The 17234-nt window shown below is 32.1% G+C and overlaps 8 protein-coding genes and 1 pseudogene across 9 annotated transcripts, besides 8 other annotated features; 6 read left to right on the plus strand and 3 right to left on the minus strand.

Annotated features, from left to right (window-relative positions):
• Positions 1-5984: part of a mobile genetic element that runs on past the window's edge.
• On the plus strand, positions 15-518 carry TVAGG3_0249860 (annotated as a pseudogene). Its single transcript has one exon. A coding segment is annotated over exon 1 (504 nt).
• Positions 519-546: a terminal%2Cinverted (terminal inverted repeat of Mariner transposon ID:TVAGG3_0249870).
• Positions 519-1822: a mobile genetic element.
• Positions 615-1742, plus strand: TVAGG3_0249880 (Mariner transposase; the record flags this gene model as incomplete). Its single annotated transcript, XM_051227984.1, has 1 exon — positions 615-1742. The coding sequence occupies one exon, from the start codon at positions 615-617 to the stop codon at positions 1740-1742; it is 1128 nt and encodes a 375-aa protein (XP_051112970.1).
• Positions 1795-1822: a terminal%2Cinverted (terminal inverted repeat of Mariner transposon ID:TVAGG3_0249870).
• TVAGG3_0249890 (uncharacterized protein) lies at positions 1872-2084 on the plus strand (the record flags this gene model as incomplete). Its single annotated transcript, XM_051227985.1, has 1 exon — positions 1872-2084. The coding sequence occupies one exon, from the start codon at positions 1872-1874 to the stop codon at positions 2082-2084; it is 213 nt and encodes a 70-aa protein (XP_051112971.1).
• On the minus strand, positions 3320-3966 carry TVAGG3_0249900 (protein of unknown function, DUF4106 family; the record flags this gene model as incomplete). Its single annotated transcript, XM_051227986.1, has 1 exon — positions 3320-3966. A coding segment is annotated over one exon (647 nt), but the record flags the coding sequence as incomplete, so codon positions are not given.
• TVAGG3_0249910 (uncharacterized protein) lies at positions 4364-5104 on the plus strand (the record flags this gene model as incomplete). Its single annotated transcript, XM_051227987.1, has 1 exon — positions 4364-5104. A coding segment is annotated over one exon (741 nt), but the record flags the coding sequence as incomplete, so codon positions are not given.
• Positions 5330-5857, plus strand: TVAGG3_0249920 (protein of unknown function, DUF4107 family; the record flags this gene model as incomplete). Its single annotated transcript, XM_001289008.1, has 1 exon — positions 5330-5857. One exon carries the CDS (start codon positions 5330-5332, stop codon positions 5855-5857), a length of 528 nt encoding a protein of 175 aa, XP_001289009.1.
• Positions 5858-5984: a terminal%2Cinverted (terminal inverted repeat of Maverick-1B transposon ID:TVAGG3_0249700).
• On the plus strand, positions 5985-6305 carry TVAGG3_0249930 (uncharacterized protein; the record flags this gene model as incomplete). Its single annotated transcript, XM_001284534.1, has 1 exon — positions 5985-6305. One exon carries the CDS (start codon positions 5985-5987, stop codon positions 6303-6305), a length of 321 nt encoding a protein of 106 aa, XP_001284535.1.
• A 3201-nt stretch (positions 6306-9506) lies between these two features.
• Positions 9507-9601: a mobile genetic element.
• A 4211-nt stretch (positions 9602-13812) lies between these two features.
• Positions 13813-14151: a mobile genetic element.
• Positions 14152-14171: 20 nt separating this feature from the next.
• Positions 14172-15108: a mobile genetic element.
• Positions 15109-15727: 619 nt separating this feature from the next.
• Positions 15728-15958, minus strand: TVAGG3_0249970 (attachment subunit-related family; the record flags this gene model as incomplete). The annotated part of the gene is made up of 1 exon (XM_051227988.1): positions 15728-15958. One exon carries the CDS (start codon positions 15956-15958, stop codon positions 15728-15730), a length of 231 nt encoding a protein of 76 aa, XP_051112974.1.
• Positions 15959-16322: 364 nt separating this feature from the next.
• On the minus strand, positions 16323-17132 carry TVAGG3_0249980 (attachment subunit-related family; the record flags this gene model as incomplete). The annotated part of the gene is made up of 1 exon (XM_001291776.1): positions 16323-17132. A coding segment is annotated over one exon (810 nt), but the record flags the coding sequence as incomplete, so codon positions are not given.
• Between the last annotated feature and the right edge of the window lie 102 nt (positions 17133-17234).

Raw genomic sequence — 17234 nt, forward strand, 5'->3', positions numbered from 1 at the left:
TTAATGAGAATAAAATGTTGTTCTATTTGCAAAGTACAGACCAAACGAATACGGGACAGTAAAGCTACAAACAAACTTAGGTCTACAGAATGAAGCACTTGCTTTCAGAGTTGTTGACTTCAATACTATCGCAACTTTTGTCATAACAGATGAAACAGATTTCATAGAGATTGAAATAGATGACAAAAGAAGTTTTATAACATTTCCTAACAGAGCAGAGTATAGAATAGATAAAATTGCTGGAGTCATAGATACTCTCATAAATGAAGAAACTATTGACAACATAGATGTCGAACTCTCTTCTGAGGGAACATTGAAGTTCAGTAGCAAGAAAGAGTTCAAGATAACACGAATGAGTCATAGAGTTCAACTTCTTTTAGGAGCATACCATATGCAACTACCTTTGAAAAGTGTTGACAAAACGATTGAGATGAAATCTGTTCCATACGTATGTTATGGCAATTGTTTATACATTGAGTCAAAAATAGCTAATGTCACAGGTATTTCAGGAGTTAATATAGGGTGTCCAAAGGTGCGTTTAGCACAGCGCTCTATATGAGACTATTAAAGGAGATATATGCTGATTATAAATATATAATAAAAAATATGAATATATGTATATGATGAGTATGTTGTATTTTGGCGCCATGCCGGGATATAAAATAAATTTTGAGACAAGAGGCGGTTTCGCGGGAAATTTTGGCGGGATTTTTTTCATTTTTTTAATGAATCATAAAGAAAACATCCTCGTTCTTGCAAAAAAATGCAAAGACTGTAAAAAAATCTACGAGACATTGGTAAAATGCTTCGGTATGGATGCTCCTAGCTATTCCACTGTAACGTATCATGTTAGGATGTATCACTTCATGAACAAAAAGGCGCCCATCATAAAAATTGACAAAAAATCGCCGGATCAAAGAAAAATCAAAGCAATTCTTCAAGCGCTAGATGAAGACCCAAGAGCATCACTCAGAAGGATAGAGGAGATGACAAAGATACCACGTACAACAGTCAGTTATTATCTGCACAATTATTTGAACTACAAACTAGCGTATACACGTTGGGTTCCGCACAACCTTAATTCAGTTCAAAAAAAATCTAGAGTCCAATCTTCGAAAGAGCTCCTCTCTATATTGGGTGCGTATCAATCCAAGAAGTTTCGCTTTTTAGTAACAGGGGACGAGTCTTGGTTTCAATATGCAACAGAAGCCAAAATCATGTGGATCCCAAAGGATGAAAATCCGCAAACATTCCCGAAGAAAAAAATTGACACACCAATGATGATGTTGTCGGTTTTTTGGGGCGTGAATGGCATCATCGCAATTGATATTCTTCAAAAACCTAATATGATGAATGCTCAGTATCTAATTGACAATGTTCTTACTCAAATTATCAATTCTGATGAGTTTGAGAAATCCAAACAACAAAAACAAAAGTTTGCAATTCATTTTGATAATTCAAGAGTTCACAAAAGTCATAAGGTACTGAATTACTTGGTGGAAAACAATGTCAAAGTTGTTCCAAACCCAATTTATTCACCTGATATTGCACCCTCTGACTTTTATTTATTCGGCACGCTAAAAAAGAGAGCTGAAGGACGCGAATTCGCGAGTCCAGATGATCTTGAAAATTTTGTAAGAGAGCAATTTGAGCAATTTTCTCATGATGATTTAAAGCGTGTCTTTCAAGCCTGGATCGATCGCTGCGAACGCGTGATTGAATCCAATGGTGATTATATTTAAATAAACTTTATATATATGTAACTTGTTTATTTCTATTCGCAGTATTCAGGTTTGTGCTAAACACACCTTTGGACACCCTATAGTAAAGGTTCAGTAGAATATAAATCCTTCTGTTATGCAGTCAATTCAATGTTCATTCCAAACGTTCCTGTCATAGCAACTCATTTAGGTAAATGGGTTCGCATTAGTCCTCATAATTTGAAAGATATGCAATTCAGACTTGTTGACTTTCAAGGAGAGCCTGTAGAACTAAAGGCACCAGTGCGAATGACTGTTGAAGTTGACTTTTTAGAAAATATTAAATGCAACAGCTTACAAGAGAACTCAGAGCTAAAAATATAAAGTATGAATGTTATGTATTAGGTCATGAACTTTGGTTGTTGCTGTTTGATGAAACAAATGAGTTTAGTTATGTCAGTCAAGAGAACAGAAAAATATTGTGTTAGTGAAACTGCACCAAGTCAATAAGATTAGGTTTGCATTATGAAGATGAGTTCGATACTGTTGAAGAATTTTGGATAGAATACTATAAGTTGCTTTAATTTACTAAAACATATTTCAAACAAAGTTTATAGTCAGTAGATAGTTTTGTATACTCGTTCGAATATTTATACTTAAACTCAACTCCTGTAGTTCCTGGTGTTTCAATGATGCGGATGTTACCTATTTCATGAATAGTGGGAGTTTGACCACAGCATTCGATTTCAGGGTCGAGATAGTCAATGACACATTGTTTCCCTGTTATTCGTGATATAACATTTTCAAGGTCCTCCTTTGTTAGAATTATTTGGTTCTTGCTTATAAGATTTGTCAAAAGCTTCTTATCGTCTTTGAGTAAAATTGTTTGGTATAACTGAAGAAGGTAATGGTCTACGTTATCTGAAGGATTTGTTTTGAACATTTGTGTAAGGATTGTCGTTGGCTTCTCTTGAAAGAATTTGGTCCAGTGGTGGATACTCTAACTTAACATCTGATGTAGCGTTAGCGTTTGAAGCTGTGTTTAAATTCACCGACTTAAGTTCTGGTTCTTTTTCTTTCAAACACTCCGAACTATAGTTCTTTATGACAATATTGTTTGTCGTTCGTGAGTCAACATTTGATGTTGGTTCAATTGGAACATTAACGGCACCAGCTAAGATGGATTTGCTTCTCATTTCATATAGAATAAAAACCTTTTATATGTATGAAATGAACAATATACTCGACAAGGGTTTGAATGTAAAGCTAACGAATGAAAATATTGTTGAATTCACTGAGACAGGAGCTGTGTATAAAGATGTAGAACTACTGAACAAAAGAGCTAAGGGAAGAAGCAGGAACATGAACAAAGGGTGGAAGCCTATAAAAATTTATGTCAATGATGGCTCAGGAGGTTCAAACATAAAGTATGCAGAAAGTTATAGAGTTTATGCTCTCAAAGGTGAAAAGCCTTCATTTAAGAACAGATATTCTAACGCATATCCTCAAAAGCTAACGGATGGGGAAGTGGATGATATGAATGACAGCAAAAATATTAACAGAAATGGCGACAGAGATGCATGGAATTTGTTTACCATCAGTCAATTGAAGGTTAAACTTTAAAACAATGTTGGTCGTTCCCATGGAATATTTTGACTTTAATGGTATTAGTCATGATATGAATCTCAAGGTATGAACGAGGAGAGATGAGAGACTTATATGCTTCCCAAATTTCTTCAAAAGGTAATGTTATACCTGACTGTTTCCAAATGAGTTCAATATCATAGCGTGAGAAACCTTGAAAGATAACGAAGTCAGTTATGAGACGTTTTATGTTTAAAGCAAGAAAACGCCATGTTTGCATAAGTATTGCTACAGTTAAATGGTAATGTCTGACTTTAGTTATGATGTTAGCTAATGGTGAGTCAGGCTTTGAAACTAAACCTTTTCCGGCGAAGTCGTCACAAACGAGCAGAGTGTTTGAAGGATACTTTTTGAAGGGGTATTTTGAAAGTTTTGACAGAATGTAGTTTGTAAGTCGTTTCATATCGTAAACTCCTGAGTACTGACGTAAGTGGTGTTTGTCAATAATTCTTTCCATCTCCTCAGAAGTCTTTTGCATTCCTGACTGTATGAACTCTACGATGGCATAATATTTTCTCTTACGTCGAATGTAACGTTGAAGAAATTCAATGAGTTTGCTATCTGGAACTTTAACGACCGAGGCTTGAACTTTTGACATGAATGTTTTCGCTGTTGAGTCCATAGAGTCTGAAGTTGCTGATATAATGATTTGGTCATAATATGAGTCATTTCCTAAACGTTCTGTTATGAGTATATGACGAATGAGGTTAAATGTCTTTCCTGACCCCATCTTTCCACAATAGAAATAAACACCATTTGAACAGAACTCATAGTCCTTACTGAAAGGAAGAATAAGAGAAGAGTTAAGTTTGTCTGTGGTTTCATTCATGTCTTCATCTACGTCATGTATTAAATGCTTCATTTTATCTCCATTAAAAATGCAAGTCAGAAATATTCAGAACATAGCACCGAGTCTAACTGACAAGAGTATAAAGATATACTATGAACACGTTATGATGAAACCAACCAAAATTCAAGAAAGTCAGTATACTTATGAATATCCAAGACACTGGGTGGAGTATGTAGGAGGTGAGAAAGCTATTGAAATCAGACAGGTTCGAAGTATTCCAGCAGGAAGAACAATATTATTGAAGAACTTTAATGTTTTGAGATATAATGATGAAACAAAGAAGCAAGATAGTTTTCCTGTTGCTGTGTATGTGAACCTAGACACTGGAGATGACATGAAAGTTTTTAACACAAAGCTTCAAACGGTAGTGAGAGAACAACTGACTGCGGAAGGGCATCCATTACCTTCAGAAGTTACCATAGCATATAATTTTGAAACAAACTCAATAGATTTTAAAGTCGTCTCTGCAAAGAAGTCAGGTTTTACATTTAATGAAGCAGATGTATATTCGAATGAAAACTTCAAAGCTATTGCATGGTTAGATAATGACGATTGCTTTAAGAAAATATTTAAATTCAGTGACTCAACGATGTCAATAGATGACCTTCGTGGAATGTTACCATCGACGTTTACAGTTGAAGGTTCAGCAGGATTGCTTACAAGATTGTCAATTGGTGGTATTTGGTCTCGTGAGAACATTGTTATAAAATCCAGTATAAGTGAATTTGCTGAAGAATCTATATTATGTCTTTCAAACTATATGTATTCGCCGCCAAAGCATTATAGTATAACAAACTTTGTCAGTAAGTTTAACATAAGACTTGTCGAACCTTCTTCAATGAAAGATGTTGTGCTACCTAAAGATGGAAAGGATGGACTCATTATTGAGATGATTTTAATAGCATATTAAATGAGCTTGTTCTTGAAGGTCATTCATGATGAAATAACTGTTGTAGAAGATGTTAGCAATTGTTCAGACATTTTGAAGCGTATAGATGATATAAGAAATAAGTTAGATAGACCGCAAAGCGGTGAGGGCGAAGCCCGTGAGAACGCTTATGTTTCATTGACTTTCTCCAGTAACGAGAACTTTTATGAGATAATATTGAAGAGAGATGATTTTAATATGGTGTAAATGGTAGCTTGGGCAGCTTTAGGCGCAATGGGAACAAAAGCATTAGCATTTGGAGCAAAAGCACTTGGAGCTTATGACGCAGTAAATAAAATGAGTGGAGGAAGAGTTTCAAAGACATTAGACGCAAATAAAGGGAAGATTGGAGGCTGGGTTGCAAAGAAGTTAAGATTAAATAAAATAGGGCTCATAAATAAAGCATCCAATTTGGTTGCGACTGAGTCAGAAAATGCTTTAGGAAAGGACGATGAGTTTGCAAAACACGCAAAAGACTTTAATGACCAGATGAAAGGTGAAACAATGCATTTAAATAGATTCGATGGAACTAAAGAAAATGTTTCTTCTCCACCAGTAGTTCTTCCGTATGGTCCCTATGGAATGTATGGAAACCCTTACGAAAGACCATTTGACCCATTGACTGGTGGAAGTAATTGGTATCATTACGGCCGAAGAAGAAAGACAGTCAAGTTGGAGACAGACGTGAAGAAAGCAACTAAAAAGAAACCAAGGAAGAGAGTTATAAAGCAATGAATTCAACAGGGTTAGAAAAGAGGTTAGAAAAGAGGTTAGATCTACCCTTCTACCCTAAATTTAAATGGATGTTTTCATATGTGTGAGGGTGGTGATATCATTATTTTTTAAGTTTATTTTTATATAAATGACGAAAACTATTGAGATAACAAACTACAACGGTCATGAGTTCAAGAATTTGTTCTTCGTTCCTCGTGAAAATACATTCTATCAGATACGAGGGAGAAAGGGTAAAGTTAGTTTGAGCGTTTATGACTACAAGCATAATGGAAAGTTTATACAAGCATATGATACAAACGGTAAGCGTGTTTCATTAGCTTTGTCAAAACTTACAGGTATAAACTATGACAGTGATTTTGACCTATATGAAGAAGAAAGTGAGTCAGAAGATTATGAGCTGTTATATGAAGCACAGCAATGGGAGGAGTTGCAATACTTTTGTAAGTGAGAACGTTTATTTTTACAGTAGTGAAGTCGTTTGTGAAAACGTTAGTGAGGTGAAGTGGTTGGCGGCTTTGTAAATATTTAAGGTTAAGTTAGTGTTGTCGTTTGTGTTGTAAAATATACGTTAACGGTTTCGTAAAGTGTCAAATTCACATAACAGGGGTATGGTGGAACGCAGTGCCGTCGTACCCTTGTTATGTATACTAACTAACGATGATTTTGGCTCCAAATTTTGTATATGATATGGGGATGGTGTCTAGGTCAATACTATTGTATTCACTAGTAATATAAAATGTTCAATTTTGAGATATAAAATTATATGAGGAAAAAATTTATTTTTTTGAAAATATTTGAAAAATTTAAAGAAATGTAATAGTAAAAGAAGAAAATTAAAAAAGTAAATAATGAATATGAGAGATTTTTATGGAAATGTTAGAATTATATAATTTGCGATTTGGTCAATTAAAGCAAAATGAGTAATTTAGCATGATGATGGATTTTAGAAGGGGGAAACACAAATTAAAATCTAATAGGAACGTCAATATGAAATATAGAAATAAAATATGTTGTGTAACTGAACGGTTTTTGAACCTACAAAGAGAGGTATCAGGTTCAAATCTCATTTAATTATTTTTTTTCTCCCAATTTTGATTGTTTGATATATCAAGAAAATTAACAAATATATATATGAATTAATGAATTATTAAAGAATTAGAATGATTTTAAAAATATTAGAATAATCATGGTAAATCAATCTCAGATTTAAGATATTTGACAAATAATATAAAATATTGAAGATTCTTATGTCGGTATTTAGCATTCATTGTACAAAAAAGATGTAAATCAAGTGGATCCTTTGATGATCTTAAAAGATTTTGTTTGAGAGTATTTGAGATATGATACAATAGATTTCATTGAGAACATCAGTGTAAAAGTAAGATAGGGATAGAAAATATAATGGTTAATACAATATTATTATATTAAAAAAATGAAGTTCAGAAATTTGAAAGAAAATAGTATTTTATGCAAAAAAGTAGTTCAAAATTTGTCATTCTGGGAGACATTGCCAATGCATGTCTCCCGGAATGGCATAATATTTTGCAATCAGAGTGTGATTGCAAAACTTTGACCGACAAGAGTGTGTTATGCACTCTTGTCGGTCGCAATGTGTCATTCTGGGAGACATTGCCAATGCATGTCTCCCGGAATGGCATAATATTTTGCAATCAGAGTGTGATTGCAAAACTTTGACCGACAAGAGTGTGTTATGCACTCTTGTCGGTCGCAATGTGTCATTCTGGGAGACATTGCCAATGCATGTCTCCCGGAATGGCATAATATTTTGCAATCAGAGTGTGATTGCAAAACTTTGACCGACAAGAGTGTGTTATGCACTCTTGTCGGTCGCAATGTGTCATTCTGGGAGACATTGCCAATGCATGTCTCCCGGAATGGCATAATATTTTGCAATCAGAGTGTGATTGCAAAACTTTGACCGACAAGAGTGTGTTATGCACTCTTGTCGGTCGCAATGTGTCATTCTGGGAGACATTGCCAATGCATGTCTCCCAGATTGAGACAATATTCCGCAATCAGAATACGATTGCGTAACTTTAGCCGAAATTAATATTTACTTTACTATTTTTATCCAACATCTACTTTTCTTATAATTTTATATCATTGCTCAATCATCACACTTATTTATCTTATTTTTCAAACAATGTGATCTGGTGTTTTCAAAATCATATTTCCCTATTTATTTTATCAACCAATCATTGTGAAATGCAACAGAACATAACCATCTATACTTTTTAAATGGATGTTAACTCGAATGAACCCTCTTTGGATTGATTATATTTTACAATATCAGTAAATGTCGTTAAAAACTATTCGCAATAATAGGATAACTTCTAAAATGATTAGAACCATGAATTAAGTTTACAAAAGCATACATTAAGAAATCAAATTTCGATTCGCTAGTTTCCAACCAAAATTTTTGTAAGATAATCAGATATATAAATCAAATTTAAAAATTAATTTCACAACTGCAATATACAGTAAATATATCAATACGGTTTTTGTGCAGAGATTTAACCGCGGTATTCAAGTGCTTCAACCCAGTATTGCACAATTGATTTGACTTTACTTAACAAATGATATTTGTTTGCCAAACAAAAGCTTGATTTCATGAGGTTCATTCTATATTTATATTTGAAATCTTATCATACTGTTATTGTTTGATATCTCAATCAATATCCATTACGAAACATTTACGAATACACTTAGATACATTTAATATATTTACTTGTTGTTTTGGAATAAAATCATTATTATTTTACATGAAATTTGTATAGTGCATATCATTTTTGTCATTACGACTGAGACTATTTTAGCTTTAAGTTGAAGAATGTAAAAATTTAATATCAGAATCACAAAAAAAGGTTTTTCACTTCAAAAGGATTGGACTTCAAAGTTTGGATAATAATAAAGCAAGTTGGCTTTCCAAAAAATATTCAAAATCTGTTTTTTCAAGTGAAAAATCGCAAATTTGATTAATATATTTCATTTTTTGAATTTTTAAAAGGAATTTCCAACTCTTATATTGAACAGAATGAGAATCTTAATTTTATTTTATATCGTATAATATGATCAATTATAGTATTATTTTTTAAAAATATTTTTATCTCAAATATCAAACCAATTAATATGCAATTTTAAAACAAATGTATTACAATATTTACAATTACAAGCTAAATCAGTAAATTACATCGATGAAAGAATATAAAACAGGTTTTTAGTCTATTTATTTTCATATTAGCAGTTTCAACATGTAATGTTAAAATTATAGCTGGCATATGAGATTCTTGGACTGTTTGGTACTATGTGCAAGATAAAGGAAGCTTAAACTTTATACCAATATCATAAATTGAATCAAATTTACGGCATTGTAGTGATATACAATTCGTTTTATGATATGAAACTGATATATTACTTGGACTGGATTGCACTGTCGTGACATTTAAGGAATTTTACTTGATAATTCGGGATGATTATATACCTCAGAATTATATTGATAGACTTTCTCCAAACTATATCTATAGTCTGCAGCTGGAGTTTTAGGGCAAAATTTTGGTTAGGAGAGATTGTCCGTACCTTCGTATTTTTTACCCGCGTTTTTAATTCTTTTATAATTTCAATACAAACGCAAAGGTACATTCACTAGGCGATAACAGTAAAATGGGATGAAAATAGGATAAATAGCATCCCTATATAGTGCCTAACAATATTTATACGGGCCAATAGGGTTGTACAAACTGGCACGCTTGCTGGCACACCTTTTTTGGCCAGCTGGCACGATTTTTTTAAAAAACACATTAAAAAAGTCACTTTTTGCCCCATCTAATGAGATTTTTTTTTACAATTTTTTTCCCCTTATTTTTCAATTTAGATATGATTTTAAGCTCTCCAAATTGAAGTTTACCTGATGTTTCTTAGTTTTTATGATAATAAAATGTTGCAAAGTTGAGTTTGGATTCAATAAATTTAAGAAAATTTTATTTTACAATGAAATTATAAGAAAGGATGTTTTTATCCTATGTCAAAGAGAATACATTTGTAGATCCCGACTTTTGACATGGTTGAAAATTCCAAAAAAAAATTCAAAATTTAAAAAAAAAATTAAAAAATATAAATTTCATGTTCAAAAATGATTTTTGAAATTTTTTTGGAAAAATAGAATGTCATATTTTTATGTTTTATTGCTATTTTTTACGAAATCAATAAAATATTTGTTAATTTGGCTGAGATTATAAATAAAATCTTTCTAAATCTTGCAATTGATTGCTAAAATCTGTTTTATGTATTAATTGGCATTGAGATTCGTTATAAAAGAATGCGAATTATTTTGTATGAGTAAACGTATTTTGTAAAATTTCAAATTCTCTTCTCTCATTACTTACCTTAGATCTCTCGGCTTTTAGCTCTCAGATTTCGCTCATAGAACTCAGGTTTTAGTTATGTACTCATAGATGTATCATTACTGCCCGCAGATCTCTCATTACTACCTTACTAACCAGATCTTAACTCTCATTACTACCTTACTAACCAGATCTTAACTCTCATTACTACCTTACTAACCAGATCTTAACTCTCATTACTACCTTACTAACCAGATCTTAACTCTCATTACTACCTTACTAACCAGATCTTAACTCTCATTACTACCTTACTAACCAGATCTTAACTCTCATTACTACCTTACTAACCAGATCTTAACTCTCATTACTACCTTACTAACCAGATCTTAACTCTCATTACTACCTTACTAACCAGATCTTAACTCTCATTACTACCTTACTAACCAGATCTTAACTCTCATTACTACCTTACTAACCAGATCTTAACTCTCATTACTACCTTACTAACCAGATCTTAACTCTCATTACTACCTTACTAACCAGATCTTAACTCTCATTACTACCTTACTAACCAGATCTTAACTCTCATTACTACCTTACTAACCAGATCTTAACTCTCATTACTACCTTACTAACCAGATCTTAACTCTCATTACTACCTTACTAACCAGATCTTAACTCTCATTACTACCTTACTAACCAGATCTTAACTCTCATTACTACCTTACTAACCAGATCTTAACTCTCATTACTACCTTACTAACCAGATCTTAACTCTCATTACTACCTTACTAACCAGATCTTAACTCTCATTACTACCTTACTAACCAGATCTTAACTCTCATTACTACCTTACTAACCAGATCTTAACTCTCATTACTACCTTACTAACCAGATCTTAACTCTCATTACTACCTTACTAACCAGATCTTAACTCTCATTACTACCTTACTAACCAGATCTTAACTCTCATTACTACCTTACTAACCAGATCTTAACTCTCATTACTACCTTACTAACCAGATCTTAACTCTCATTACTACCTTACTAACCAGATCTTAACTCTCATTACTACCTTACTAACCAGATCTTAACTCTCATTACTACCTTACTACTAACCAGATCTTAACTCTCATTACTACCTTACTAACCAGATCTTAACTCTCATTACTACCTTACTAACCAGATCTTAACTCTCATTACTACCTTACTAACCAGATCTTAACTCTCATTACTACCTTACTAACCAGATCTTAACTCTCATTACTACCTTACTAACCAGATCTTAACTCTCATTACTACCTTACTAACCAGATCTTAACTCTCATTACTACCTTACTAACCAGATCTTAACTCTCATTACTACCTTACTAACCAGATCTTAACTCTCATTACTACCTTACTAACCAGATCTTAACTCTCATTACTACCTTACTCATCAGATATCTAATTATTTACATATGATTTCTCACATCTCACTCAAGTCTCATTACTTACCCTATCTTTTTAACCTTTTCTGATAATTACTGAAATAACTAAATCCTTTTTTTAGTTTAATTCTGATATTAAATTTTTAAAATCTCTTTAATTTTTTGAACTACGCTTTAATTTGTAATTGCCGATTTCACAGATTTGAACCATTTAATAAAATAACATTATTCAACTTAATCATATCAAACATGGTAGTTTGATTTTCAGATCTACATTTTAAAAACCTCTTTATTATCTTGAGTTATACTTTTATTATATAATACCTGAGTTCATAACTGAAAACTCTTAATTAGAGTACAATATTCAACTTAATCATAACAAGATTTGTTGAATTTCAAATTTGATTTATATCTTCCATCACTTAAAACTCTCACAGCTTACAATATAAGCTAAAAAGTATATTTTCATAGTAATAATTAATTATTAATTTTTTACTTTTTCCTTTCCAAAACTAGAAAAAAAGGAAGGGAAAAGGGAAAAAGAAGAAAAAAGAAGAAAAAGAAGAAAAAAGAAGAGAAAAGAAGAAAAAATAATAATGAGCATATTATATAATTGTGGTCATAGGCCGAGTGGCGTGGAAAGGATGTCGCCCTTCGGGCTCCACCCTTTCCACGCCACGAGGCCCGATTTTTGGCCACTTTTTTGATTTTGGCCGCGTGCCAGCTCCTGGCAGGCGGCCCGCAAAATTGTGCCAGTTTGTACAACCCTATATATTATATAGAACAAAACTGCAAATAAGTATTTATATATATATTTATATGATGTTAGATGTAGACTTGATAATGCATTAGCAATTAATGGAAGAGAAATACAAGAGTTTGTAATACAGTTGTTGATATTCGATATATAATTTGCATGTACTTGTTATGAAAATATAATTCATTATTGAGTCAAAATGAAGGCAACTATCTTATGAACAGAAAATTTTCCGATCTTGAATATGATCTTTTCTTATTTATTATTCGAAATTGAAAAAATAAGTATTTTTCGAATATTTTCAAATTCAGAAAAGAGAAATGTAAAAGTCTATTTAGTAAATAATTCTGATATATGTTTGCATGTATTTACATTTGCAATTTTTCTCTACTTCCTATAGACATGATGAAAAGTTCAAACAAAAGCAAATTTATTGATATTCTTCTGAATCGTCGAATTCGATTGTAATAACTCTAAGTGTAAATCGACTGATAAGTTGAATAAAGAGTTCAATATTATAATAGAAGTTTGTTGAAACAAAAAGAAGAAAACTTTGACAAAAAAAACTATTGTTATTCCGATGATATTTTGTAATATGTTAAGGGTGCACACGAGAGGATCATGTAAACTTCAGAATTTAGAACCTTATTTTTAGGCATTATCTTGGCTACCTATTTAGGCTCGAAAAGCAAAAAAATATCAAAAAATACAACTTGACTCCATTATGACCCTTTCATGGAGGTAGTTTTTATCCGCTAGTATTTTCCCTTTGAATCTCTTTACAATTCGAAATCAAATTCAAAACTCAGTAGAAGAAAGGAAGAATCGACTTACTACGGTTGTAATACGAATAAATACATATATTTAATTATTTTTATTTACATAATAATTGTTTGAAGCTCATATTCCATCAAATTTTTAAATAAAAACATTAAAATGTTGAAAATGTTCATATATTTTAATAGGGTTTTGGCACTTTATTGAGGAATTGTTGCATGCTAAGTTCGGTCAACGATAGGAATTGAGGGAAAATTAATCGTCGAGGAAGTACGATTATGTAAAGTAAAAAATGTTGTGGGATTTTTAATATTGTATATAATTTTATAATAAAATTTTTGTGAGACATTTTAAGAAGCACATATAATTTTTTGAATTTAAAAATTAAAGTAGTGTTGAATGAATTTATTGATTAATTTAATACGGATATTTCTCAAAATTAATCAAAAATAGGTTTTCAGAGAACTTTTGAGATATCTTTTCAAAATGTCTTTTTGAAAATATATAAGTATTATATCAAATTTAAAAAAGGTATTTATCAAAATTCTAAATTCTTAATAAAAAATAACTTTTCAGAGGATTGTGATTTTGAAAGCATGAGTAATAAGTAAAAAATATCTACGATTTTAATGAGGGAATTGTTCCTTATGAGGTATACATTATAACTATATACCTCATAAGGAACAATTCCCTCTTGATAGTGGGAAACTTTCTCTGAATAACTTATCATTTGGAGAAAGTTTCCCAGCTATCTATTAGAAACTAAAGGCTGTGAGGCACTAATATATAATCAGTGCCTCATAGCCTTTAGTTTCTTATTAAAAACGAGAAAACTTGTTCGAAATGATAAACAATTTCGAACAAGTTTTCTCGTTTTAAGGAGGGAATTGTTCCTTATGAGGTATACAGTATGAATATATACCTCATAAGGAACAATTCCCTCTTGATAGCTGGGAAACTTCTCTGAATAACTTATCATTTGGACAGAAAAAGTGACACTTTACATGGCAAAAAATAGAGCCTTACTTTTGAGATACTTGAGATTGAAACTGAATCTTATGAGGCGGTGATCTTGAATCACTACCTCATAAGGTTCAGTTTCATATAAAATTTGTTGCAATTTGTTATTCTTTTGCAATTATTTCTTATAAGATTTTACATCTTTTAGCGGGGAATGTTTGTTATCATGTATATATTATAAATATCTACACGATAACGAACATTCCTCGCTAAATTGCTGAGAAACTTTGAGGAAATGTCGAACAATTTCCTCAAAGTTTCTCAGATTTATATAGATCACTAGAGTCCCCTAGGCACTGATTCTGGTTCAGTACCTAGGAGGCTCTAGTTCTCTAACGAACTGATAAAATGTTTTTAAATTTTTGGATATTGCTACTGTGAAGCACTGACTTCAAGTCAGTACCTCACAGGTAGCAATTACATTGAAAGATGGGAGAAACTTTGTCCGAATGTTAAACTATTCGGACAAAGTTTCTCACATTTGTAGTGGAGATGGAAGGCTTTGAGGTATATTGTATTAATATATACCCCAAAGCCTTCCATCTCCACTTGAAAGTGTCCAAACTTTGGGTTAATACTTTGCAATTAACCCAAAGTTTGGACACTTTCTAGAAGGAATTGGAGGGTAAGAGATATACATTCATATGGTATATCTCTTACCCTCCAATTCCTTCTTAAAATGGGAGAAACTTTGTCCGAATGTTAAACTATTCGGACAAAGTTTCTCCCATTTTTTGAAGGAATTGGAGGCTATGAGATACTGATGCAATGTCAGTAACTCATGGCTTCCAATTCCTTCCTAAAACTCATAAAAGTGGACATTACATGCATATAAAATTTGACATGTAAAGTCCACTTTTTGTGAGGGGATTTGACTCCGTCAAATCCCCTTTTTCGTTTACGAGAAAGCCAAATTCTCTCAAAAAGTTAAGTAGGACCAATTTTTTATAAAAAAAATCCAATTTCATTATGAATGTTAATTAATTTATATAATTATTGAATAAAAAATTTTCTTTGAGATTATGAAAAGTTCTTTGAAAAGTTATTTTTTCTCATTTTTAAATATTGTATTAGCCTATTTATTTATAATCCAAATTAAATAACTTTAAATTCAACATTTAAAGAATAATTTTGAAGGAATTGAGTTACTTCCCCCGACGATAAAATTGAGAGGTTTACATTTTGACCGAACTTAGCATGCAACAGAATTACTACATACATAGTCGAACTGAACTTGATATTTTGAAATTTAAATTATTTATCAAAATTAAAATTTAACTTGAAATTTATAATTATTTAGTCATATTTTGCATAATTCTAAGTAGATTTTGTAAAAAATCAAGAAAGAAAAATTTTAACGTGCTTTATTTTTTCTTTTTTATAATAATACATATTATTATATAATTAACATAAAAAAAAAAAAAAAAAAAAAAAAAGGAGTGGGGCTTCCAGGGGCTGCGCCCCTTCTAGCCCCTAAAAAACCTAGAGGAGAACTAAAAAATTATATAGTAAGAAATTAAAGTTTTTATTCGATAAGAACGACATCGCTATCGTTTTCTTCTTCCTCCTCCTCTTCTTCATAGTCAGTATCTGATGGCTCTTTGTCAGCCACATGACCAGCAACAAATATTGAGACAAATTGTTTCTTTGGCTTTGTTAGCAGGAACTTTTGATGGTCGTAGAACACGAATTCTACATTTTGAAAATGTTGTGCTGAGTATTCTGTGAAATGGGAAATTGGAATTGGTTCTCCCATGCCAAAACCAGCAATGGACGCGAACAAAACATCGTCTTCGACTCTTGCAGGTTTGTCAATTGCAACAGTAGTTATTATGTGGGTTTTCCTTCACATCCTGCAAGAGATTGTACATGATAGATTGCTTTTTCTTCCCCTCAGGAACTGAAAGTGTGAAATGGAATGAGAGTTCTCCATATTCATTTGCTTCTTCGTAATAGTTGTATGTTGTAGGATACACCAATTGAAATTTTCCTATTCTTGTTTCCCTCAGGTGTTGTCTATATTGCTTGGGAAAACATAAAATAAATTGCTCTATAGCTTGTGTTGCTATTAGATTGGTTGTAACTGGTAATTTTGAGGCGAAAAGGTCTACAAGAACACCGGGATTTTTTATGTCGTTTTCAATTGGTTTAACAGATTCTATGACTTTGTTAAACATTTCACTATAATCTGAGTTGTCTTCGACTCCCCAATTGTTAAGAAGTTTATACAACAATTTCAGTCTTTTCATGGCGTATTTTCTTTGAATGGATTCGGGTAGCGAGAGGTTACAGTCGTCGCTTTGTGTTTCGTTACTCGAATATTGTTCAAGAGAAATTAAATCTTGAAATTGTGCTCTTGTTAACATACTTGTAGAACTATGTGAAACTTGTTCTGGTGCTGGTTGTAAATCTGTTTCAGATGTTTCTGTTGTGTTTTGAGAAGAAGAAGAACTCAAATTGTTGGACAATTTGTCTTGAATTGTAGAACTATGTGAAACTTGTTCTGGTGCTGTTTGGACAACTGTATCTGTTGTGTTTTGAGAAGAAGAACTCAAATTGTTGGACAATTTGTTTGCAATTGTATGAGGAAGTTGCTTTGGTATTATAGGAGGTCGTAAGGGTTTTGAGAATGGTGAGACATAAGTTGTAGGAACTTTAACTGCAGAGGTAGTCGACGAATTGTTTGCAATTGTATGAGGAAGTTGCTTTGGTATTATAGGAGGTCGTAAGGGTTTTGAGAATGGTGAGACATAAGTTGTAGGAACTTTAACTGCAGAGGTAGTCGACGAATTGTTTGCAATTGTATGAGGAAGTTGCTTTGGTATTATAGGAGGTCGTAAGGGTTTTGAGAATGGTGAGACATAAGTTGTAGGAACTTTAACTGCAGAGGTAGTCGACGAATTGTTTGCGACATTTTTTCTTCCTTCCATTATGAAAAATGAACTGTTTTTTTCGGACTACTCATAGAAAAGTTTAAAAAAACCGTTTTCGTCAACGGTAACCCCCTCTATTTTTTTATTTTATTTAATAGT

The sequence above is a fragment of the Trichomonas vaginalis genome, chromosome IV, assembly GCF_026262505.1.
Source record: "Trichomonas vaginalis G3 chromosome IV, whole genome shotgun sequence".
NCBI lineage: Eukaryota > Parabasalia > Trichomonadida > Trichomonadidae > Trichomonas > Trichomonas vaginalis.